A 25,761-nucleotide genomic window follows, 5' to 3' on the forward strand; every position below is an offset into this window, starting at 1 on the left:
TGTAGATGTGAGTTTGGAGGGGAAAATGAGCATCTAACATACAAGGTGCATTTTCTGCCTCTCCAGCATCTACTAATACTGGTACTGAACGGAAGGGAAGTATATTTGAGTCTGTGTGGTGGTTGTAATTACGGCATCAGTCTCTAGAAAAGCTGTTAGTGTTGTTGCATGTTGGGTAGCTTGTTCTTCCTCGTTTGTTTTCCAGGGAGACTTCTCTTGTATATCTTAACATGGGATTTTGAAAAAGAAGGAAGGGGTAGCAGCTATTAAACAGAGGAGGAGATGCAGTGAACCTTAGTTGGAAGCGAAGGTTGCAAGATATCAGGCCTCTTAAAGATTTTGCAGTGACAGGCAGTGATGTTTGTTTATGCATCTGTGTAATTTCCACTTGCTTGTCCTTGAGACTCCTCGTAGCTATTCCCTGTTTATTTACTCGTATTAAAAACTCATTGGACACAAATGCGTAATGTAAAAGTACATTCACCTAGCAGGACAAACATGTTTTGGTTATTTATTTGTGTAGGAGTGTAACAGTGTGTGCTTATAAGAAATAAAGCCAGCAATTGCAGTCCGAAGTAAGCTTTAGGGGATAGTGATGTCGCTGCAACTTGTAATTACATTGACAAGAGGCAGTGGTAAGTTGGCAGTTACAGTTGTCGGAAATCTTTTAAAATAAACTTGTCCTACAGTTGCTAGGATTGTCATGGCAACAGGCTGCTGAGGAAGACGTTTGTGGGTGGAAAAGATGGTGCTTGGCATTCAGAGAGGTGCAATGATGTAAGAAGTAATGTTCTTCCAAAAAACCACCCCACAACATTCCCCCTCCAGCCACCCCCCCCACCCCCCCCCCCCCCCAAAAAAACAAACGGGTTGTTCCATAATTTGAGCTTCTCAGACACTTTAATGAAGCTCCCGAGGGCACGCCCTTCCACATACTAGCATCCTATTCCCATTGGTGTTATAATTAGATGACTTAGGCAAGTCTGTGCCATTAACAAATATGAAATGAGGGGCTCTTCCAAAAAGTCCACGTTCATAGTGAAGTGCCTCGTTGTGGATACTTAGATACTCTTAATCTGGCCTGTTTTCTGAGTTAGGTATTCTCCAAATCCGTTTGTTAAAAAGAGGCAAAAGTAGGGAGAAGAGTTGAAATATGATGGACATTGGCTTTTCTGGGTCTGCAGTGTGGTACCGTAAGATGTTTTTCGGATGGGAAAGACATTTGATTTAGTGGTGTGAAAACATAGGAAGTATTGTCTTCAAATGATGTGTGTATGCTGGTTTTGTTTGTTTGTGTAACAGTCTCTGAAGAGTGGAGAGGGGTAAAAAATGGTAAAGAATTAAAGAGTAACTGTGTAGATGCTCTTACAGTCTTTTCGTGGTGTTCTGTAGTCACTGAAACTACCGTAGCATGAAAAAATACACATCATAGTGGGTTCTTTTTAATTTCTCTGAATTTTTTTAAAGGGAAAAAATGTTAGCTTCGGCCCCAATGCTTAACAGAAGTTTGGCGCAAGTAAGACCAGATCAGAAGCTGGCTGAAGAGATTGAAAAGCTTCAAGGGGAAAAGGAAGCTCTCAGAAAGGAGAACATAAATCTCTTGAGGAGGCAGAAGGAACTAGAGCTGCAAGTTGAGCAGCTGAAAGGTGAACTTCAGGTATGTGGAATTGCAAAGAAGGTGCTTCTTTCCTGGTTGCAGATGTGGTTTCATCATGCTGCTGTCAGGGCTCTGCGCTGCTGTTTGGAATCCAGCAGCCTTGACTGGTTGACCAAAGACTCAGCTCCCACTCGTGCAGGGAGATGCTGGCGATGTGTTACCACCTCTGTGGCAGTCCAGGCTGCCCTGCCTTGGTGTGTGTACCGGCTTGCTGCTGCAGTTGCTGGTTTGGATCTAGGTGTTCACTTTGAGCTTGGAGTTCTGCACTTTGTGATGAAAAACATGCTTTGTTTATAAGGATGTCGTCCGTGCCTTTTTTCATGACTTAAAGGCTAAAGCAACTTTCTGGATGTTGGGCTGAAAATTCCAAAGCATCACAGAATCATTGCAGCTGTTGAATTTTAGGAGTGGATAAAAATGTTTGTTTCCCTAATTGTTGCTTAATAGAAATGATTCAGATACCACGTAATTATGTTTCTTCCAGGGGAAGTTCCTACCTAATGCTATGTGAGAAGCCCAGTACTTAGTTACCAGTAGGCTTAAAATTCTGCGTGTGATAAAAGGCAGTACTGAGAAGAGATTGTGTGAAAGGATGTTGCTCTTGCATGAGTTGAGAAAAATCTGCAAACTCTTACCTGTATAGATAAGGGAGGAAAATCTGTCATTTTACCAATCTATTTGACAACCCCAAGCCTAAGATTGCTCAGAGCTCTTTCCTATTTTTTCTTGGGGTAATAAAACTACTCACAACCAGCCAGCTTTGCTACTCAGTTACCTCTGCCTAGAATACCTGTGTTTCTACATACACTGCCTAACCTATTACAGTACAGATTCTTCATCAAGTAAAGTTACTGTGTTTGTGTACTCCTCTGCATCTGAATTTACAAACAGCAGGATATGGGTCTGCAGCCAAGAAAAGTTACCTGAATTCAAGGAATTCTTAAAAACATTTACTTTCTATATCCTGATGATTTTTTTAAGCTGCTTCCTACAAGTTTTAGTTACTTTTTTGTGCTGACTGCAAGTGAGCTGCTTTAAAAGGAAAAGTTGTGTATGTTCGAAGTATGACAATCTTTGCTCCCAGCTAAAAACACTGAAGTAGGCAATGATGTGTTTTAGAAGAGATGGTTGCCACTTCGAGGGGTACTTCAAAAATGCCCTACTGTCATGAGACTCTAAATGTTCATCAGTTAATACACAACTATTTAAATCCTTCTGTGCAGGAGTGGTGATGTGTTTTTTTTTGGTCTTTTTTTTTTTTTTTAGAAAAGATTATATTATTACCTAAAATGGGGTTTATAAGAACTTTCCAGTAGTATGAGAGCAAGCACTTTTAACTTAGGCAGTCCTTTGAGGAATACAGCCTAATGGGGGTTTTCTTGTTTTTACCTTTTGTTCTGAGAAAATTCTTTGTGGGAAGGTCAGGATGGTTGTACATACGGCAAGAGTTATTTCTGCACTGTTTTGAGGTGTGGTTATGAGAGTAAGGAGTTTAATGTGGTCCTGAACTTGACTTCCCTAAATTTTCCTTGCTGAAAAATACCTGTGTGTTCAAAACAGTTCTTTACTGTCTGAAAAGTTGCTAGCAAATGGGGAGTAATTGAAGAAACATGCTTAAACACATCACTACTGAAACAAAAGGAAGAAAATGAACTGTCAACTCTTAAGAAGCTATTCAAAAAAAAAATTCTCACTGGTTTATGTGTTTCTAGGGATTTTGTTAGTGTTTCAAAGATGTCTCGCTGTGTCTCTTTGTTTTTAAACTGTTTTTTAAAAGTCTAAATTATGGTCTGCATGTTAGTAACCCCAGCTGACTCTCTTTTACCTCTTTTTCTGAAACATTGCTCCAAAATCAATGAATGATTCAGGGAGAGAAGGAAGCATCCAGGCAAACTGCTGAACGTTTTGAGGAAACCTTCCGTAATCACATTGGAACAAAAATGAGAAATTTGGCTGCTAATGTGAAAGTGTTGAAAGAAATAAGGTATGTATTTATTTGTTTCTAAAGTAGTACATTTTGTCATTGCCGTGTTTATCTCTTGATATCTCTTGAAAGCATGCTTTTCGTTTCCCAAGTAGTTTGCTAAAAAAAAAAAAAAGGGCAGTGTTTTGTACAGAGTTTGGGAACAACCCTTTCCCAAGACCAAGACTGAAACCTAAGATTTTCGTCACATTGGAATTCGTCTTGCCTGCTTCTGAATGCTCATCAGATGACTTCAGTTAACTTCCGTTTTTTTGCCATGGCTGTTAAAAGATCTTTTGATTCCATCTTAAAGGAAAATGCTCATTAGTAAATGCAGCTAATTGTTAAAAGTACCTGGGCAGTCAGAAGTCCCTCTAGGTTTCTGTATTGCTGATAGAGGTGTCTCACTGGGTAGCCAAAATTGCCCCTCAAGTTTTAAAAGAAGGGACAAAACCTTTAAGAAGGTTAAAGAAGTCCTTTAAGAAGGACTCTGTGTAATATACATTGGTTTATATGTTTGTGACAGATGAATGAAGAAATTGCTAGGGGAGGAAATGAGACAGAAGAGACATTAAGAGCAAGAGAGTATTTCCATATAGAGTCATGTTAATACTGAGGTATAATGAATGTATTCTTGGTACTTCCTCCTTCCTCAAAAAAGGGATTTAACAGCTGAGTGAGTCAACTTGCTGCTACTGCCTTGTGGAAGAAACTAGGTTAACATGGCAGGTGCTATCTCAAGATCCTTATGTTGAAGAGGTCTAAATAGCATTGATTTTTAAAATGCTCGAGTTCTGGTGATAAGGTATTCTCTGGGTACAGTGCTGTTTCTTCCTTACAATTTAGGCACGCAAAAAAGAATGCTGGTTTTGGGGAGCAGCTTTCACAAGCCATAAAAGTGGTTACAGAAGGATGTCTCACTGTTCCGTGTTCCTTGGAAAAACTGCAGAAGCTTTGGACAGAGTATGACTTGGCTCAAGAGATGATTCAATTATGCCAAAACGTGGTAGGTTGGAATTATTTTTTGTCACAAACACTGTAGTTTAATAGCTGTTTACAGAGTATTTTAGTCTTGTAAGCGTAGCTTGATATCATGAGCACAGAATGGAAACCTCTGCCAGGTAACATCAGAGTTTTGCTACCTTTGTCACAGCTGCTATGTTTATGGAGTGTTATTTTTCTGTTAAATGCAGACTTTTTGACACCCACGATTTTTATAAAGACATCAGAGCATGGTGGCTAAAGGGTTTATTTTCTGTAATAGTTAAAAAAAATAAAATAAAATACTTTAGCTGTGCAGCTGGTGTATCCTTAAAACCTTTCATAAAGGAGCATGCCACTACACTAGTATATGCTTCCCTCCCATGGAGGTGTGCAGGGAGAGCAGTATGCAAATGGCAGTTGTGTTGGAAGATGGGCTTGTACAGGGGAAAGATGCCATCTAGTGTAGCTTTCCAGCAGCAACAATCAGCACAAGCCTGCCTGGGTACGTAGAAATGGCTGTGATGATAAAAATGCTTATGTACTGTTTCTCTCGTGTAAGGAGGTGCTGCTTTTGAGAACAGGAGGGTCGCCTGCTCTGTGGCAGGCATTGTGGTAAGGCAGGGAGAGGAAGGTAGCTGTGCAGCTGGGACAATGACAGCAAATACCTACGAGTATTTTCACCTCTAACCTAAACCCTTTTAAACATCTTTGCTTAGGAGAAATTGCTGCATTGCGCTGAATTTAATAGCGCATGAAATAGACTAAAAAATAATAAGCCACGTGGAGATCTGAATTAAGTTCTGTTTTTGTTGTTTGTGCAGGGAAAGGTATTAAAACAACTGTAGCATGACATGTTCAGTTGCTGTAGGTGAAAATTGGTTCTTTTATGTACTAAAAACTTAGATGTTAAAACATGACAACATTAAGCTGTTAATATGGACATTTTGGCCTTGCCTTGTATAGGCCAATAATGTATAGAAGAATAGCTAGTTCTTTTTTTTCCTTTTTCCTTCTCTGAGTTGACAGTCCCAGCAAGCAGCATTCTTCCCTGAGAAACGTAATGAAAAGAGATCTCATTCTTGAAGAGTGCTTGAGGTTTTTCTGATGGACATATTTGTTGGAATATGTTAGACTGTCTTAATATTGCCAGCCCTTTTAGCTGTGAATGGCGGCTAACAATGAAGTTAACGTCTGTAGGATGCGCGATAGTGTGTTACACTGTTAAAATAGTTGAAATACTATGGAAATGCAACACCATGCTTTTCCATGTGTTTTTTTAGCCATGTGTTTGTGTTGGGGAGGTGTGACCTCATATAGCCTGGCTTTGTTTAGAAATGAATCCCTTTCTCCACTTCTGACATTGTTCTTGCTTGCCTAAACTAAAGCATAAATGAATGGCAGCACAAAATCTTAAGACATTTCAAGAGCATGCCATGATTTTTGAAAATTCCTGCTGTCTGAAGAGGGAAAGCTGTCATGGTAGTGTCACAACTATTTTAAATTGGGAAATGTTCAGAAGACAGGAATTCTGCTAAGTGTCAGGTATCCCCCAGAGCGCCCAAGAACTGCAAAGCATTTGCAAATGAGAAAGTGTGCTTAAGTGTAGATCTCCCTGAAGAATTAATTTATTTTTTATGATGGATTGGTAGTAGCTGGAAGCAGGACATTTCAAGGGTCTTGTAGAACATGTCTCAAGTATTCTGAAGGTTTCGGGAGGTGAAGTGTGCATAACATGAGCTTTGGTGGCATCCTGCTAAAGCTAGGGTAATTAACCGGAAATAAACGAGTATCTTGTGCTAGGAATGTTGTCCTGTTTTTAGCATACAGTGTAGGTGTTGGCTTTTTTTCCCCGTGAGAATCATTTTTAGCTTAAAATCTATTTTATGTGCTGTAACATGCTAGAGTCTTCGTTGCGGTATTTTCAAATATGATAACTGTCCAAGATGCACACAGTAAAATGGTGTGCTTGCTATTCTGCTTGTCATCCCTTCTTAAATTATATTGGCAATAGGTAAGATAACAAATATTTTTGTTTGTGGCATCAACATATTTGGTTGCACTAACTTTGTTTCCTGTTTAGTTAAAATGAGGTACCCCAGGAAGCCCAGTGAACCCAAATAGATGGGTGAAATAGCTGGCTATTAAACTATAACAGACTGTTTTAACTCTGTTTAATCTGTCAATTTATCTGTCAAAATTGGCTTTGCAAAGTTAAATCTTGCTCTTTGGTGCGTAAGCAATGTACAACTCCTTTAACCTCCCTCTTTCCCTATCCCAAGTCTCATTTGTTTGTAAGCTCTTAGGAGCAAATGTCTTGCCTTAGGAGAAGTGTAATACATCTTAAATGATATTGCAGGTGAGTAAACCCAACAGAATTTGAATGTAGAGAAAATGGCATTTCAGTATTAATTTTTTGGGGTTTCATAGTTTTAGTGCTGGTTTAACTTGATTACTACTCCTGTTTTGTTTTTTTTTAATCTTTGAAATGTGTAGTGGTGGTATTCTTGTGTTTTATTCTTTTTGATATTTTTATTCTTTTCTTTAATGAAGAATTTTTTGAATTAATTGAATTAATTTCATGTCTGGATGCTACCTCCAACTGAAGATGGGTGACTGAATTATTTGTTCCTGAATAAGGTATTTGTGTAGTGGATGTCTTGGAAACGTAAGAAGATAATCAGTGAACTGAGGTAGTCCTTGCGCATGGTTTGTATAAAAATAACAAAGGTAGTTCTTCTGGAGTGAAAGTACTTTTCAAATGTTTCCAAAAATAATCATAGAATTTGATGTAAATTCTGTGCTCAGTATAGGAAGGATACGTACTCAAATGGGAGGGATATTGGTGCTGATCACGTAACCAGCTCTCTTACAAAACTTTACTGGCAGGATGGCAGCTTTACAGACAAAGAAACACAAATGATTAAAATTGCACTAATTGCAATATAGGCAGGTAACGCAGTGTATATATGTAACAAAAATACTGTATATTCAGACACTGCAGTATTTTATGGAGCGTTGCTTAATTTATGGTTTAGAACTAGAAGCTGATTCAAGATTTGCTTTATTGAAGACTGTAGTATACATATAATAATACATTTATTATTTAGTTGTAAATTTAATTTAAAAAGAAAAAGTTGGGGAGCAATTAATGAAGGTGCTGATGCCAGAGCTAGTTTTAACTATTTCATATACTGCAAAGTAGTAATTTGCACTAACGAAAGCGAAAAACTGAGGTCAAAAGTAGAAATAGGCTCAAAAAGTGGATTAGAACGTATCTGTGCAAGGGGATGCATCTTTGTCTTGAGGTCTTTAAAGCAAGAAAGCATTGATCAGGTGACTGCACCATGCATATCCTACTTTTACAGTCTTTTGTAATAACCCCATTGCTGGAGCTCTCTGAAACAAAATAAGCTAGATGGGCATTTGGCATGACTAGGTCTGGTGGTTGGGGTGGTGTTTTTTTTTTTTTGCTCATTTGTTGAGAGGTGTGAGATTGATTGAGACACAGAATAAATTTTCTAGGTGTAGTTTGAGAAGTCTTCGTCCTGTTCTAAAGGAGTTTTAATTCTATTGTTGTCATGAGCTTAAGTCTTTGCAAAATACTTCTATAAACGTAAAATGTTTTCTTGTAAAATGCTTCTAAAATGCTTAATGCTTTCTGAAGTTACGTAGCAGGTGTTCCATGAGGCATGAACTGTTGTGTGTACCCACTTAAATGGTAGATTGAGGAAGGAGACTTGTCCTGTAGCTCTTGAGCTGTGTGTTGACTTCCCGGGAGTGTCATTCTGTCCTTTGTAGACTGTTGAATTTACTTAGTTTTTGGACTAGTATTACCTGGAATTTGGTTGCTTGGTTGAGTCTTTTACTGCACTTAAGTCTCCATTGCTCTAGTTTTTGAAGCAATAGTTTGCAGAAATTTGTCTTGGAAAGTATTCTTTATGGCAAGGCATCCTTATACATTTTTTATGCAGTGTGTTAAATATTCTTTTTCAAGCTGGCTCATGTCTTACATGCATAAAACAGCAAGAAGTCTGTAAAAACTGTGTGTGCTTTTGGTTACCAGAGATGTCAGAAAGTGCAGAAGTATCTATTAAACAATTTTTGTTGTTTTTCTGCCTTTTTATTCTTTGCTTTTTTTTTTTTTTAACTGCAGAAACAATACTTTGTGTTTAACTTCTCTGGTAGAACTTAATTTAGTCTGTTACTGTCTGGCTGAATAATATCTGCTCAATTGCTAGTCTGGGTTTTAAGTTTTAAAATGGTGTATGCTGCAACCTGAATTTTTATTCATAGCTAGTTTGTCCATCTTTCAGTTACCAACCACTGGATCTAATTCATTCGTCTGTTACCGACAAAAGGTTTCTAGTCTCTTCTTTGGATACTTACAAACTCTTGATTTAGTCATCTTCTAAGCTTTCATGGGATAAAGTAAATTCAAAAACTCTGAACCTGTTTGTGTATACATACTCATATTACAGATGTATTACATATTTTGTTGGGTGTCAAAAGCAAATTAGTTTTTTCATTCATTCTCATCAGTTGTGTACTATGTATATTTTACAGGGTTACCACTTATTTCGGTCACTCTGTGTAGGGGGAATCTGGGTGTGAGTTGCTCATTTGCTTTTCCTTCTGCATAGGATGAAAGAGCTGAATTGATTATCAAGAGAAATGAGGTGCAACAGAAGTTGTATTCGGCAGTTAATGAATTTATTTCAGAAGTGGATCAGCTGTTCCTCTCTGAGCGCTCAAGAATGTTGCAGGTAGGGCAGGAGCTTTTTACTAATTCTGAAACACTGAGAACCTTTGGAGATGTTTCTTAAACGTTAAATGCCCTATAGTTAGGGACCTCAACAGCAGCAGATGAAGCTTTAGATTATACTTCTGAGGTAAGTTGTAGATCTGACACATGTTGTTCTCAATATTACTTGTGATCGTGGTCTTCGGGATGTTTTGTTTCTAGAAGGAAATTATCTTGGGTTTGGGCAAGAGTTTTCTCTTACTGTGCTGTGTTTGGTGACTAACAAATTCACAAAGCACGGAAAACTTAGAAGGTGAGCATTAGAGAGAACCTACAGTTAACAAGTCAATGCATTTCATGGTTGGGTTATAAGCTTTCCTAGCTCTTTCTGTTAAGTTGGCTGTGTTGTTTGGACTAGTATGGCAAAGTGCAGAGTGGTTAAAGCATTTTTTGTCTAAGAGGCACATTAAACAGTACAGAATGTCACGTCGATACTGGGAGTTGCCTTCTCTCTCCCTCTACCTCTCCCCCGATCTTCTGTCTTCTCTCGCCCAGTGAACCCAACAGCAGAAAGTGGGGGAGTAAATGAGGAGATAGACTCTGTAGATGCAGTAGGAACTCTTGAAAAATAGTCTTACCAATGGTAGGATTATCAAACTGGTGTTCCTGGGCTTTGTTATTAGAAATACATTTTCTTCTTTTAAACTTCAGAAATACTGCTTGCTTTTATTTTGATCGTGCAAGCGTTTTTGGAGAGGGAAAAAGGTTAGCAATAGTTTTAACAGCTTGTCTGTAGAAATTCTGGAGGCTTATTCTCCTACGCCCGTACAAGATTGGGTTCCTATGAAAAACACCCCGGTTACAGGCAGCGTGCAGAGTTGTGTAAGGTTGGAGCAGTATTAATAGAAGTAAAGTGTGGAATTATTTTTAAACACCATTCAAGTATGTTTTGATGCACTTATTTTTGGTGCTAGTCTGATATGCAGATGAGCATCTAATTACAGTTTAGATGAGTAGCATTTCATGGCTTCCTATCACTGGAGACCCTGCATAGATCCTGCTTCTTCAAACAGGAAAACTGTGGTGTGTTTGTAGTGTGTGTTTAAGGGTTATGCTGTGCTAATCCACTAGGTGGTAGACATTAAACATCCTCTGGATAATTGTACTGCAGTGAAATTGTAATAGTTTTTTTTTTTTGAAAATATTTGAAGGAGTACTGAAATGTGGCCACGTGTGTTAAATGAGTTTTGTGCTTTAGCTTAGTGTGTTGAAGGTCTTCTCTTGTATTACAAGCTAGATGATCGGAATAGCTTTCCCAAATAGAATGGAAATAACCTCTTTGACAAAAAACAGTGAGAACCTTGGTTGCCGTGTTTCAGAGCTGAAGAGGGTCACAGTTGTACTGTCTGGGAGAAAATATTTTTCAGTGCGTCTCAGAACAACAGGAGCTTGGGAACTAATGCCTGTCTCACTGAGGTGGTGCGTTGCAAACCCACCCCATCGCACATTTCTTCTGACTTATGTTTTATGCTTTCCAGTAAGAGCCATTGCTGGCCTGAACTACAGACAAACTCCAAAAGCTTCACTCCCAGCTGAGTCCAACTGACTGGGACTGAAACAAGCAGTTGGGTTTAGCTGCACACTTTCCAAGTGGTAATATTACATTGGTTAAGAGGAAAGTTGAGAGTATGGATATGTATGTAAGTTACTCCAAAGCAGGCTGGGGTACGAGCTGAACAGTTGTCAGCTGTTCGATGTTAGCTGCCTGTAAGCGTGTGTTTCCTCTGCTGCACAGTGAAGCCTACAGTGGCTTGTTCCTCCTAATGTGAGTTGTCACACTTAGGAGACTGGTTTGTGTACATGTGGGCCATTGAGCAGTCTTTGTATGGTACCTTGTTATCCTGCTGATCAAGGTACTAATGCTTTAGGGAAGTATGTTTATATGGAAGATAAATGGGAGGAAATGGGACTTACAAGACTCTTTTGCTTGAGGACAGTATGATGGAATACATGCAGGTGCTCTTCTGGTGTGACTAGCTGTTTTTGTAAGCCTGAAAGACGTGGCATATTATTACAAAAGCAAAGGTTTGTCCAGTCAAATCTCCTCTTGTAGGGATAATTTTACCTCTTGAGCTATAGCAAGTTGTATGCAAACATCATTGCAGCTCAAATATTTTTGAGCGTTAGACTTCTACCCAGTTGCATGGAAGGCTGCTTTCTGGTGCGTTATAAACTGAACCCCTTTTTGTTCTTTGTCCTAATGAGCATAACTTCACAGTCCGGCCCATAAGGTAGAAGAGACTAGAATACGAATGATATGATATGATCTGCTAAGCTTTTTGTGGTGTTTTTTCTTTCTGTGTTTCGGAGGGAGAATCAGACTCTGTAATGTGAGATCCTTTTCTGCATTATGTTTTCTGATAGACGTGCTGCTACTAGATATGAAAGTGGAATATAAAAAATACTTCACTTAATGCAGAAAGGATTTTGTAATAGAAATAAAGTTATGTCAGGAGGTAGTACCAAGTCTTTCCGCATTAAATGTCTTGATTTTTATCTATAGTATACTGTCACAAAATTCTTTTGGCTTGCAAACCTGCTGTTTTTGTTTGCTTTGCTTGATGCACAGGAATTGTCTGTTTCTCTGGAGATGGTTTATGGTCAGGTTTGTGAAGTGAATGACTCTGAGGAAGTGTTTCAACAGTTCTTTACATGGAAGTGTGCTGAAACGGAGGAGTTTGTTCACATCAGAAATGATACAGATGCTGCTTTGCAAATTCTCATTGACTTGTTCGGTGGTATCTTAAAGGTAAGTCAAGTAAGTCCACTTCCGTCACAGAAAAAGATGAAGCATGACGCTGCATCTAACCAAGCTTGTGTGCAGTAGTCGTTAGTAGGGACAGCTGTCTATGGCAGGGAGCTTGTGCATATGAGCACCGGAACTAAATGTCAACGCCTCCTTGCAGGGGAAGAAGGTGTGTGTTGAAGAACAGAGTGCTAATTTATCTCTGTGCTTAGCATACCTTTGCGGTGAGCTGGTACCAAGTGAGGGTTTATGCTTGCATGTGAAAGGATGTCTTTTGTCTAAAGATCAGTGCTTTTATGCAACCATAACTCTGTCTAATTTATCTAATACTCTGTCTAAGCCTTATGTGACTGAAATACTTTCATTAGTCCCTTCAAGTAGCCTTTGGATAGAAATATTTAAGATTTTAAAAGGTGCTAGTTCATAAAGGCTGCTAAAAGAGATGAAAGAGCAATGTAAATGAGGACTTAACATTGTTGGAGAAGCCAATCTGACTCAAAATGGTCTAGATACAGGTTGCAGACAAATATATAATCTTTTTCTCGTTTGAAATACTGAATGTGGAGAACTTATGCAAATAAATTGCCCCCTTTTATTTGCATTTCCTACGATATTTGATGCTGAAATACCACATGGATGCTTGGGCTCTTTTGATCTGAGTTGTAGAAAGTTGGGAGCATTGAAGCAAGTATGTCTACACATGGCATTTGTCTTAAAAGGAGATAAACTGTGGAAGTGGGTTATCATTGAGCTCTGTTTGTAAAGGTGCAAAGTTGGGAAGTAACTTTCTTGCTGTTCTGCTTCTGTGCTTAATACCTGTGTTCTTGCTGAGTTTTGAACTCTTACTGAGAAGACTGTAAGCTGCTCTTTCTTTATTCCTGCAGACCCAGCTTCCTTGATTGCCTTTTCTGTTGCACTTTCATGTGTAAATATTCTCGGATAGTATCAGTGTAACCTTCCTGCCCACGTGAATTGTGCATAATCCATCAGTGTTGTACCATTTTGTAGTGAATAGATTTTTGCATTTTGTTTTACCCAGACCATTTACAGTGGCCAGATGTTGTTATGATTAACAGTGTGCCTTAACCTCACGGTAAATACTGTTCAGTAGCAGCGTGGGCTTGGTGCGTGTTGTGTGCAGCGTAATGTTTATGAATTACTTGCAGATATTTATAACCATGTCAGTTATTAGACTGGGAAAACATACGTGCAGGTGGGTTTGCGTGATTGCTGTGTGCAACTCAAAGTGCTATTCTGCATATATGCAAGTGACTGAAGTACAAAAGTGACTAAAGTTTGCTAATGTAATGATGAACTCATTTACCTGTTTCAAACCTGAACTTTTCCATGAACAATTCAACTTCTTGCTTGGTGAATCATGGCTACATTCATTCTAGAAATTGCTATATCACTCAAGTGTCAGGCAGTTAAAGGTGATACTTGACAGAAATTCTGATTAGGTTTCCAGTAGTGCTCATTCTTTGTATTTTTTTTGCTGGTTCTTGCTGTCTTCTTGCTAAGTTCTAACTTTCAATTACATGGCTGTTTTTTTTTTCTTTGAAGTGTTTTGACCTGTCATCAGAAGCATCTTCAGATTTAGAGGAAGTGGCTGTCAATGTGGATGAAGTTCTCAAAGAGGCTGAGTTGAATATTTGCAAAGAACTGAAGACTGACTTAACAGTAAGTTCTAAGCATTTCTGTATGTTTTATGCATCTTTGATTTCAGTTTAAGGCTTCTCTTAAAGTACCAGACAAGTTTGTTCACTACAGAACAGCATTTTTTTTCTGTGTGGAAGTATGATTAAAAAGTCACTAAGGTTGCTCCTTAGAGAGAAAAGAATGTTTTCTAGGCAACAGGCAGAGGACAGATTGGGGTTACAGGAACTGAACTCTGTGACTTAGTGAACTAAGAGATTCTGAGAAAGCCGGTGCTTCCCTCTGTATGCACAGAGAAGCTCATACGTTTCTTTGAGGTGCTCTGAGTTTTGGTGCTTGTGCTGAAAATATAGATAAGTAAGTTTCTGTTGCATCTTGTGGATGTTTGTGGATAAACTTTCTGTTTCCAGTCTTAGTGACAAAATGGTATACATCTCCTTTTTGCATGGAGCAAGTGAGGCAAGTGTTGCCTCACTGGGAATCTTTTTCTGATGCTTGCGTTAACTTTTTCTCCAGTTCTTTACCTTTCCTGTTCAGTGTTTCCTCGGTTCTCTGTTGCTGGACTCTTTGAGGTACTTGCGTTGTCTCTGTAGTGAGCCCCTTGTGTGCCAGAGAATGACCAGCAAATGTTGAATTTGTCCTCTAACCATAGAACAGCACACCAACAGTTTATCCTGCTTCTGACTACTATCTGCAACAGAACCAGTGACTCCTTTGCAAGAATGGTTGCTTACTTCGATGCTTCATATCTATTAAACCATTCTATCCTCAAAAACATTAAATGAAAAAAATTCCCTCATAGCATGTGGAATATGAAATGGATCCTCTGCATGGAAGTGCTGATGGATTTTATTTTCTTGAAACTATTGGATGAACTCTTAGACTTGCTAATTTCTCCTTTCGTCGTCTTTAAGAAGAGGAAAAACTGATAGACAAGTTTTTCCAGTAACACCGGAATTTCTCAGTAAAGGTTTTACATACGGAACATTGATTGTATGAATGGAGAATGACTCAATCTTTAATATCACTCTGTGTCTATAATTCAATCTAGGAGCATGGTGAGGCAGAGAAGAGAATAATTATGAGTGCATACAGTAAAGTTGTGCATAAAGTTCGTCAAGAGCAGAATCTGATCACTGTCATACAAAACAGATACTTGGCCAGTGTTGAGGTTAGTTTGTGCCTTATTTCTGTCACACTGACCTGTATTAGTAGCACTTTCTGACACTTTTTTAAAAGATGCACTTTTGTTTTTTCTCTTTAATTTTATAATGGAAATTCTAGGTGTAAGTTGGTGATGAGAGATTGGTTGGGTTAAAGTTTGAGAATAGCAATTGTGCGTTACCTCAGCCAAGGCTTTGTTTCAGCTAAATGCAAAGCGTGGTGTGTTTGTGTGATTTTCTTGTCTTTTTTTTTAATGATGGAAGCTGGAATCTCTGGATTCATTACAAATCTGTAGTATGTAACTTAAGGGAACCAAGGTTAAGTAGAGTGTCTTCCAGGAGGTTGTTAATGTCATTAAAACGAAACACAGTGAAACACTATTTTGTGGGAAAAACCCTGAAAACTGAATTCAGATAGGCTTAGGGCAGTTTCTCTAATATATTGGATTAACGCATATTAAAACAGAATGCTTGAATGTTTTTCTGGTTTTTTTTCCTAGTTCAAAAAACAAGCGGAGGAATGGCTGAATAAAAGTCCTAATATTGAAAACTTATTATCAATTAAAAAAAATGTGAAAAGCGTGAAGGCCCATTTAAGATGGAAACTGGCCGAAAAGAACAACCTTGAGGAAGTATGAAAACGTTACAGTTTTTGTTGTTTCAGATTTGTTTAGGAACGTGAACTTTGTCCAAATCAGTGGTAACTACATGGAACAGTTTGTGCCTTCCGTGCTTTAAAGATACGTTCTTCAAGTGTCCCTTCAGTCAAGACTTAGTTGCTGGAGCTGAATTTGCTTTTAACTTTATATAGACATTTTTTTTCAGTCCCTAGCCACACTACCGATGCTTTTAACTAGCGGTGTGAGGAGCTAAATACCTGCATTTTCTTCATGTCAAGCTAGGAACTGCAGTTAGGTAACACTATCTTAAAAATCATGGGAAATCCTTCACAAAACGCAGCTGCTGTGAAGTCTGGGACGGCTCTGAAAGGAGCCCTTCTGGGAAGGAAAGGGAAGGGGTCCATCTGGTGGCCGTCATTGCTAAGTACTGCATAGTCTGGTCCTGCTGTTTTTACCCTGCTGGTTGTGTGATTTACTTTTTCTGTAATGCCTGTGACACTGATCACTCTGCAGGGTGATACTTGTGTGCGTAGTGCTCATTTTCCTGGAGTTGGTCTGTCTTACCTCTTCTGTTCAAGTGTGTAACAGCAAGTAAATTAGACCTCTACCTTAACCTGCAAAGCTTTCCTTCTGAGCCATGTCCACTTTGTTCATAACGCGCGTACCTCCCTTTTGGAGGCAGAAGTCAATGTCTGTTCCAATTTTCAGGGTTCCCCCTTGCCCCTCAAAGAAGTTGAAAGAATGCAAATATTACCTCTAAATCAAATAAACAGCACTGATAATGTCACAAGTGCATAGATCACACATTAATTACTCTGGAGATGCTTAAGGAAAGGAAACCTGCATGTGTGTCTTTGTAAGCATTGTGAAGGGGCAGTGAGCTTCCAAGAGGGATTTAAAATGAGTGACGTCAATGAAAGCCACTGGTAAAAGGGTTCCTGATAAATGAGGTGGCATGAGGCAAATTTGCACTTATGGAAGAAAAAGGTGAATGAATTCAGGAACGTAGCTTTGCCGGTAGATGAACGATGTTTCTGTTATGATTATATGGGGTCAGCTGATTTTTTTAAACAAAAAAAAGCTCTTTGACTTCAGAAACGAGTAGGCAAAGGGCTAGAACATTTTGTCTGTTATGTAAATAAATGGTGCACCTTTCCCTGTGATTAGGTTCTAAGAGAATCCCTTGGGTTTCCAGGATGGAGACTGAAACTTCAGAATGCATTTAACTCCAGAACTGTGATACTGAAACTGCTTTTTAATCCTGATATAGTAGATAACTGTTGTTTGGTATAATAGCAGAATGGGAATTGTATGCTAACTTTGTTATTCCTAACGCAGTCTGATGATTGCAGTGAGCTTGAAATGACAAGAATAAAAGAGGAAATTGCTGCTCTGCGAAATGGGGTTCTTCAGGAAATATACAAGGAACGTGAAGAATATGTAAGTATTAAATTATTTAGACAGCTAAAATAAAGCTCTGCGAGGCACATCTGCATTTCAGTTGCTTTTAATGTATGACGTGGATACAAAAATCCCATTTTCTAAATTTTAGTGTTGAATGTTAAGGTGGCCCTATTTTGACAAAATCTTTGGGAGACGGAAGGGAGGCTGATCAATTCTTTTTTTTCGTTTGTTTCTGTTTGGACATAGTCTCTTCAGACACTTCTTTGCATCCCCTTCCACTCCCCCAAATGGGGTGAAGTGAGAGAAAATGTGAGCTGCAGTTCTTGACCCAGAAGAGCTGCAGGTTAAAGTGTAAGCTCAGTTACTGAAGACAGACTGTTCTGTGCAAGTAAGGCAAATGTTTACCTAGGAGTGGAGTAAAACAGGGTTTTATCCTGAAGTGAAGGAGATCACCCTTTCTTTAAGTCCTCTGTATGGAGGGAAGAATTGAAACCATCACCTTTAAGGAAGTAGAAGAGTACCAGGGATTGTGATGACGATGTATCTTACCTCTGCAGACATAGCATTTGTGCAAAATAGTTACCTTGCATTATGGTTGTGTGAGATCTGTAGATGCTTGAGTGGTTTGATCTATGTTACTACTTGATTTCTGTTTTCTTTTGTTTAGTTCTAGTGAAGCCGTGTCCTTCGTTTAGGCCTACTAAAGCCTGTTTTAGGAAAAAAAGGGGATGTCTTTCCTTCGTAGCACGTGAGCTCTTCAAGGCCTTAACTTTATTGACCCTTAGAGCTTTCCAAAATCTATCTATGCATATTGAAATGCTGTATTAGTGTGTGGGGTGGGGTGTTGTCCCTTCCCTGTCTTATTTTGCATGGTGCTACTGAAAGTGGAACAGGCATGGATATCCATTTGAATGTCCTGGTCCGAACATGGCAAATGTTAGTGTATATGGTGTCAGAAGCTAATGACCTGAAGCTTGTTTCCTTCATTCAGGAGAAACTTTCCTTCTTGGTACAGAAATGGTTCCCTGAGTTGCCCCTTCTTTATCCAGAAGCAGGAATTCTAAGCTATATGGTAAGCTGAGGTTGTGATTGAATCTACTGTCAGTTATTGTTTAAGGCACTCTCATGGCTGTGTGTCCCACTCCCTGCCCTTCTGGGTGGTGATCAGTATTTTGTTAGCTGCCTTACAGTGACATTTTGTGTGCAGCCAGCCTCTCGCTAACAGATGCGGTCACTTCGTTTTTTACAAGTCCCCACTGTGTTTGTGCTTTGTTAAGTTGATTGAGGAAGAGAAGAGAGAGTTAGAGCCTGTGAGTGTTGCTGGCTGTTAATACTGTACTCTTACTCTGGCTGTCTGTGTGTATGTGTGCTTCAGAGTTCAGGTGGACTTCTGTCGCACAGCCTGGAGCGAGACCTTTTAGATGCCGAGCCTATGAAGGAGCTGAGCACAAAGCGGCCGTTAGTGTGTTCGGAAATCCAGGATCAGAAGGTTCTTCTAAAGGTAATGTTGGTCCTGGCTTTCAGTTAGCGCTGCATGTGAGATCCCGACCTGGGAATGTGCTGATTCCGAATGAACGCTGCTGTTCCTTTTGTAGTTCTGCATTTAACAACCTTTTTCTGATACGTGTTTTTTTTGTCAGGGCCTGTAGAACACGAGACCTTGTCCTCTGTCTGGATTGTTTTCCTGTTACTTACCGATTTTTCACTTCTTTCGAGGGCAGCTGTAGTGAGCAGTGCTTCGCCTCTGCTGTCTGTTCTTTCTCGTATTTGGTGAACCCTTTAACTTGTTCATTACTCGTGTTTCCAAAAATGCAAGTGCTGTTTTGTCTTCCAAATGATACATCACTGTGAAACTTCAGGAACTGCTTTGCTCCCCTTGCTCTTTTTCTTCTCCATTGTGCTAGCAATTGAGAAACCAAGGGTTATAGTATCACGGGAGGCATAGTTGAATTTTTTTTTTTTTTTTTACTTCTTAAATGGGAGACTTGCTTCTTGTTTTGTTGTTACAGACTTTCTAAGTATTATAAATATGGAAGCAATCTATGACAGTTGTTACTGAGTTTTGTGATAAATAGAGGAGAGTTATTTGATGGAACCTAACATTATGCCTTTCTTTAATTAAAAAAGTGTTGTGCAGTAATGTTACAGATATTAGGAGTAAGAGCTTGGGTATTTCTGTTTTGTTTTTCAGGGATACTCTGTAGATGTGAGCTCAGAAGGCAAAGTGATTGAAAGAGTTGCCAAGTATCACAGGGCCTGGAATCAACAAAAGGAGAAATCTGGCTTATTACAACTGTTGTTTCTTCTTTTCTGCAAGGCAAGATTCAGATTGATAATGTTGCTTGTTTATTGTTGTTTAGTTGTGTTTTTTGTTTTGCTTTTTGTTTTAAGTTTAAGCAGAAGAACTTTTAATTTGGAATTTAAGGCTTTGATATTTTTTTCAGTTGGAGTATTGAATCAGAAAAATATTTCTGACTTCAGTTTAGATGAACTGTTTTCTTAGTAAGCATCAATTGATTTATCACACATCTTTAAGGCATGTTAAATTTTCCAGTGTTCCTGATATTGGAAAGAATGTATTCTTAAACTTTTGTTTGTTTTTGTTGTTAAAGTCTGATCCTCTGGTGTACTTAATGGTCCCATACTACCCGGGGGCAAGTCTGCGAGCTTTACAAGCTGATACACCTCTGACTCTACAAGTAAGTATAACTGAGATGACCAGCATTTTCCTTTTTATGTGTTTGGACTGAACTCTTAACATTGTGCTGTATATTATGCTGCTGGAGGTGTGTGAGCAGTGGTCTTCCTTTGGTGGCTGCCAGTGACTGTACAGAGTTGCACAACATAGCTTGACGAGCATTTGATCAAGCAGTAGGCTATCATTTTCTAAACGAGCTTTTGCTTGGAAACACTTTATTCTTTTATTAAAATCAGTGCCTCAGCTGTACTGCTAGTACACTTCAAAAATTCTAGAGTGAGTACGTTAAATTTGTAAGTGCAGGCATTCTTGTATTGAAGTTTAGAGGAATTATGGCGGGGGGAGGCCCCGGGGTGTGTATGTGTGTGCAGGAGGTGTTCTGCTCTCTCTTCTCTTTTCCTTTCCCTCCTTCCCACACTGTTCATTGGCATTTTGGCCAGCCAACCTTTCTCAGAGAAGCAGTAGCTAGAAGCCAGTACAGTTTTTTCCCTAGTTATGTTTGACAACTCAAAAGCTTCTGCTCGTTAACGTGGAGGCACTCGTAAATATATATATTGCAAAATATGTTACGTGATTTTATTTTTTTATTTTTGTTTAATGTTAGTGAATTGTTAACCAGTAATTATGTTTTGTTTGAGACAAAACAATCAGATGACTGGCTGTGCAGGTCATCACAATCTTACTGGGAATTAATCCATACTTCATAAAACAATTGTCAGGAACTTTGAATGCATGCAATCTTAAAATAAATAAAATCTGTCTTAGTTTTGGAATAGAAACATTAGATATTGTTTTTTGGTTCTTCCATATCTATCTTTGTAATGAACACCAAAATTAAATCATTAGGAGGCATTAAAAGTGATGAAAGGAGTTGCCCAAGGTCTTCAAACATTGCATGGAGCTAATATAGTACATGGATCTCTGCATGGAAACAACATTTTTGCTCTGAATCGAAAACAAGGAATTGTTGGAGACTTTGATTTCACTAAACCAGAGGTAAAACAAAAACCAACTAAAAAAAAAAAACAACCTAGTGACTTTTAGTCAGTTACGTATCAAAATAGATGAACTACATAAGATCGATTGATAAACATTGTGCTGTGCAGTAGGATTCCTGTTTCATGTTCTGAATAGGGTTGGGTGGTTTGAGTCTTGCTGAGATTTTTGTAAACACAATCTAGTCTTGGATGTGGAAGAAAAGAATTACCGAGCATGAGCCCTCGTTAAGGAAAACAAACAGAAAAATACAGAAGTTGCAGTACTTGCTAGTTGGCTCTCTTCTATATTTACTGGTAATGAGCATCAGCAGAGGTGAGAGTAGGAACTTGTTTGAGGAAAGAATAATCTAGCTCTTGTATGAAGACTTTGCCTTTCTGTGTGATAGGTAATGAGGTTCTACTGTGTGTTTTGACCTGTCTCAGTAAACTAACAAGATTACACATGTTAACCTATATAAACATACCTGTATTTGTATGTATTTTTCTTTAGTCCTCGGTTTCTGTAGTAAAGAATTTCATAATCATTCTTGGGGAAAGCCTAATGTTCTTTAAGAACACAATCTACTCCCTTACTGTTTTACTTAGTTTACATGGCAAAGTCTCTCCACTACTGGTGTATCTTTTTGTTGTCACATTTTGACTTTCTAAACTGAAGTTGATTTGAGCACATTTGGGTGCTAGAGGTCTTCATGTTTGTTTATTTTTTTATAGCAATGTTTATATAATATTATTGTGTTACATTATGTCATTATTTTTATTATATATATGTATTATATTAATTTTTATTAAGAATCTTGATCTCTGTTTTGTCAGTGCATTCTCTGTTAATGAATCTTGTCATACTTGGACAGCAAGCAAATAAATTTCTGTTTTCAGCATGCAAAGGAGAGAGGTTCTAAAAGTGTTGCCAGCTGAATTTTTTGAAAGGTCATAGTGTAGGTGGTGCCATCTGAAGGTTGCAAGAGCTGAAGAGGGCCTCATATCTTTGTTCCTTCCTGCAGCTAGGTTATAATGGAGCAGGAAAGTTCCACGTGTGGTTCACAGCCCGGATCAGTTTGTGCCTGCTCTATGGGGAGTGTCACAGCACTGCTCAATGGTTGTGCTTTCTGCTTGATCACGAATTGATGAGCAGAGCTGTGTTGCTGAATACTCTTGGCAATCTGGAGACTTGTCTCCTGCAGTCTGGCTGTAGCTGGTGGTGGCTACAGTCATGGAGAGAGGTTGAAACTCAGGGTCTAGCTTTTATTCTGGCAGTAGGCAGTCCTAAAATATGCTGGAAACGGGCAAGAAGGAAGTAGCTAGTTTCAAGTGAAGGCCAAAAGGACAGGGGAAAATGGGAAAACTGGCAGAACTGATAATAGAACTAAAGTCTTCCAAAGTAGTACTGAATGTCTTTAACCATTTTCTGTATTTTTTCTTCTAATTTGAGAAGTTTTGTAACTTGTATTCTTTATTACCTTATGACCTTTAATAGTTCCAGTGTGGAGTAAAATCTGCCAGCACTATTTTTCTATTACAGTTACAGATGGTAGATATGTGACTATTTCCTTTCTCTTTTACACCCCGTATTTTCCACCAGTAAAGGAGGATTTTACATTTCATTCGGGGTCAGCACAGAATGCTATGATAAAGTTGTCTGATCCATTAAATTAGAGAGGGAGATACCTCTCCTTCAATCTGCTATTGGTTTCACTTAAAGAGTACAATTTTTTCCCCATAGGAACAACGTGCTGTTGCAAGCACAATGGTCGTCGGTTCCCTGAGCTTAGTTTCTCCTGAACTGAAGATGGGACAGCCAGCTTCTCCAGCCTCTGACATGTATGCGTATGGCTGCCTTCTGTTCTGGGTAAGTTATGGCTTATGAGAGAGTTTCTTATAAAACTGAGGAACTGTAGCAGGCTTCATAAACAGCAATAGATGAATGTTATTTTCAAATTCTACTTCGAATGTTTTGGAGAAGTAAGTGTGCATATTTTAAACTGAGTGGTAGGTGTGGAATAAATGGGAGTTTATGGGCAGAAGGCAGTGCATTTTTCTGTAAGTTATACAATGTAATTTGTAGTTACATGACCAAAAACTATGTTTTTGTTCCTTATTCTGGGGATTGTAAGTTCTTCCTATGCTTCTCATTCATCCTTTTAACCCTTTTTGATTCTTTTCTTGTGCCCTTGCCTATGAGGCAGTTTGTTGATCATCCCTATCTTTTGATTTGGGTAAGGATAGGACTTTATCCCTGGTGAAGGATATCCTTCAGGACATCCTAACTATCCTTAGATGGGTGTTCTGTTCCTTAGTGTGTGCTGCGTCAGGGAGGAGAAAGCAGTCTGCTTTTCTGTGTTAGGTTGCGCATTATGCAGCATCTCCTCTTCCTACTCCTTTTTGTGTTCTCTTAGTGTTTTGCTGCCTCCTCAGCTCAGGGTCCCAGTGTCATGTGTTCCAAATGGAAAACTTCAAATCTCTTGGACTTTTTTAAAAGTGATGAGCTACCAAGCGAGTGTTGATGTTCCCACGCAGTGATTTTTGCACCTGATCCATTGGAGCTGGTTCACTGAGTACCAGTTGGGGTTCAGATTAGTGACGCTGGCAGTTCCATCAGCTGCACAATGATCCTGTGGCACAGAAGGGATGGCTGAAGCTATCTTTAAACACTCTGTGATAGGGATATAAGCTGCAAGTTGATCAGTAGCCGTTATCAGTTACCTGTGTTGAGAAGATGAAGCTGGTTCTTAGAAAAGTCATTCTTCATTATGTTTTTGTCCCAATATAGAGCAGTTGCTTAAAATTAAGTAATTTTTCTTCTGAAATAGATGAACTAAAGTGTAGCTTAATACTGTAGATGCTTATAACTTATTAATGTGGTACGGTTTTGTTGGAACATTTTCAGTGCCACTATTCAAATCTTCTGTTCAAAAAAAAATAATTTATTTTTACAAGCAGGAATGAATAAAGTGAGTGTAAAGCAAAAAAAAAACCTACCACCAACAAAACAAACAAAAACCTAAACCACCATAACAAATGGAGGGCTAGCAATGGCTGGCTCTGCTCGAAGAGAATATCTGGGATGCAGCAAGATCTGCAGTCTTCTGAAAACCGATCTCCAAGCTTTCCAGCTGAATTTCATGTTAATCCACGTGTAACAAATCTCCAGCTCAGTCTTGGTGTTGTATTGATCATTTGATGGAAAATTCTAGTTCATATTCTGGTCTTATGTTCAGCAATTGCCAGTTTGATGGCAGACACCTGAAATTGTTCTCCCTCGTTGAGCAGCCCTACTACTTCTAAGATGGAAGCAGGGGTTTTGTGAGTTCTCAGCTGCTCTGTGTCACGGGAGCCCAGCCCTGACAAAACACATGCTTCTTCCGATTGTTTTTATAATTGTACAGAATAGAGGCATTTTCAGATCAACTTGCAAGCAAGGTTTTGAAAAATGCTGTATACAGGCATGGTTCTAGGCGTTAATAAGGGCTGGGGAAATTTCAGTTTGCTTATGGATGTAGGGTTCGTGTTTGCTGTTTTACAGCAGACTTCATCTTCTTTAAGAAATGCTGTGGGTTATATAATTAAATGTACAGATTAGGCATGGACTTCGAGTCATGTTTTAAAAAGTCTATTTCTTTTGATTTCTAAAAGTTTCTTCTCTAATACTGTTTTTATTGTTTTTTTTCCTGTGTAAAGCAAATGTGAGCCACTTATGTATTTTACCCTATTGTGAAACTACAAAAAAGCTTTCCCCTGCCCATTTTTCACAACAGTCCATTTTCACTTGAAACATGGAATCTCCTTGACTGATATTTGTTAAACTAAAGGGTAAAACAATGTTACATATTTTGTATCTTTTAATTTACAGCTTTGCATTCAAAACCAGGAATTTGGCATAAAAGAAGATGGAACACCTGAGGTGGATGTGATTGGCATGGTATGTTGATTGTCAGGTGAGGTAGATTAGACTGGTCTTGTTCAGAGGTGATTAACTGATACCTTTTTTTAAAGGAAAAACAAAAATTGATTGGAAGTGTTGGGTTGAGAAAATGTTCTGATTTGGATATTCTAAATACCAAGTAAAAATAAAGTAATATTTGAGAAGGTATAAAATCCCAGGATTTTCTTAAATATTAAGTCCAACCTTAGAAGGAACAACTTCATAGATAACTTTTAATTGAGTGACACCAAGTTACAGACTCGGGGAATAAATCATTGACAGTCGTGCCTTGAAGGAGGTATTGGAGTTAGAAGCCTGTCTTTTCCGAAGTCAGGGAAGTTGGCTTTGTTCTTCTGTCTTCTACATAATTGCACAATTCCTGAGCATTAATAAAACAGCCAATTTCCCTTTTAGTCACTTAATGCAGTTGTAAAGTCACAGTGTACCCTTTATCTTCTGCTTTTTTTTGTGTGTGTGTGAAATGTAAGCTTTCTTAAATGCCTCAAACAAGTGCAGAGATGTGAGAGGACCTCAAGTGATAAGATCTAATGTTGCTGCTTTCACTGTTTTTTGTCAGCCACTGTTCTATGCCTGCCCTATGCTAGCAACTGTTGCCACCTTGAACTATGTTTTCAGTCTGTTTTTTGAAACTTACCCTTGCCCACTGTCTTGATGACTTCTGAAAATAAGAGTAGACCTGCGTGCCTTCGTATTTCCCAACTTAGGTCCCCACCTTTGAAGTAGATAATTGTATGGCCTTCTCTATGCCTTGGAGGAAAATAAACCAAAGGAAAGAGATACTCAGGTTGACAAAGGCATAGGCTGTAAAGGAGAAGCCTATAAAGTTATCTACTCATGATTAACATCCAAGAGATGGGATGCTACCTATCAGAAAGCAAAGGATTGTCTTCAGAGTTAGACACTTAAGTTTAGAAATATGAAGGCACACAGGTTTACTCTTTCCCATAAGCTTTCAGTCCTCAGGCCAGGACTTAAGACTTTTTCTCTTCCCTGCTTTCAACTTCTATGTTTGCTACAGGTGATTCCTTTTTCTTCTTATCTCTTACATGTTTCCAACTTTTATACCACCATATAAAGCTTAAAGAAATTCTCTGGGAGGTTTAGGGGCCTTTTTTAAATCACTAGTTTGCT

The 25,761-nt window shown here is 38.7% G+C and overlaps 1 protein-coding gene across 2 annotated transcripts in view; it reads left to right on the plus strand.

The window, feature by feature from the left end:
* Positions 1-25,761, plus strand: part of STK31 (serine/threonine kinase 31) — a 36,826-nt gene that overhangs the window by 5,908 nt on the left and 5,157 nt on the right. The window contains exons 7-22 of one of the 2 annotated variants that reach the window (XM_080582685.1): positions 1,468-1,657; positions 3,526-3,641; positions 4,467-4,626; positions 9,245-9,367; positions 11,975-12,154; positions 13,715-13,831; positions 14,859-14,978; positions 15,471-15,602; positions 16,929-17,030; positions 17,986-18,066; positions 18,370-18,495; positions 19,186-19,311; positions 19,607-19,693; positions 20,539-20,688; positions 22,411-22,536; positions 24,538-24,606. In XM_080582685.1, coding sequence (XP_080438811.1) covers positions 1,468-1,657; positions 3,526-3,641; positions 4,467-4,626; positions 9,245-9,367; positions 11,975-12,154; positions 13,715-13,831; positions 14,859-14,978; positions 15,471-15,602; positions 16,929-17,030; positions 17,986-18,066; positions 18,370-18,495; positions 19,186-19,311; positions 19,607-19,693; positions 20,539-20,688; positions 22,411-22,536; positions 24,538-24,606 — 2,005 coding nt within the window. Of the gene's footprint in view, positions 1-1,467; positions 1,658-3,525; positions 3,642-4,466; positions 4,627-9,244; positions 9,368-11,974; positions 12,155-13,714; positions 13,832-14,858; positions 14,979-15,470; positions 15,603-16,928; positions 17,031-17,985; positions 18,067-18,369; positions 18,496-19,185; positions 19,312-19,606; positions 19,694-20,538; positions 20,689-22,410; positions 22,537-24,537; positions 24,623-25,761 lie in introns of both variants that reach the window. The other variant, XM_080582684.1, reaches the window with a different exon arrangement.

Source organism: Anser brachyrhynchus, assembly GCF_964034855.1.
Source record: "Anser brachyrhynchus genome assembly, chromosome: 2".
NCBI classification, from domain to species: Eukaryota; Metazoa; Chordata; class Aves; order Anseriformes; family Anatidae; genus Anser; species Anser brachyrhynchus.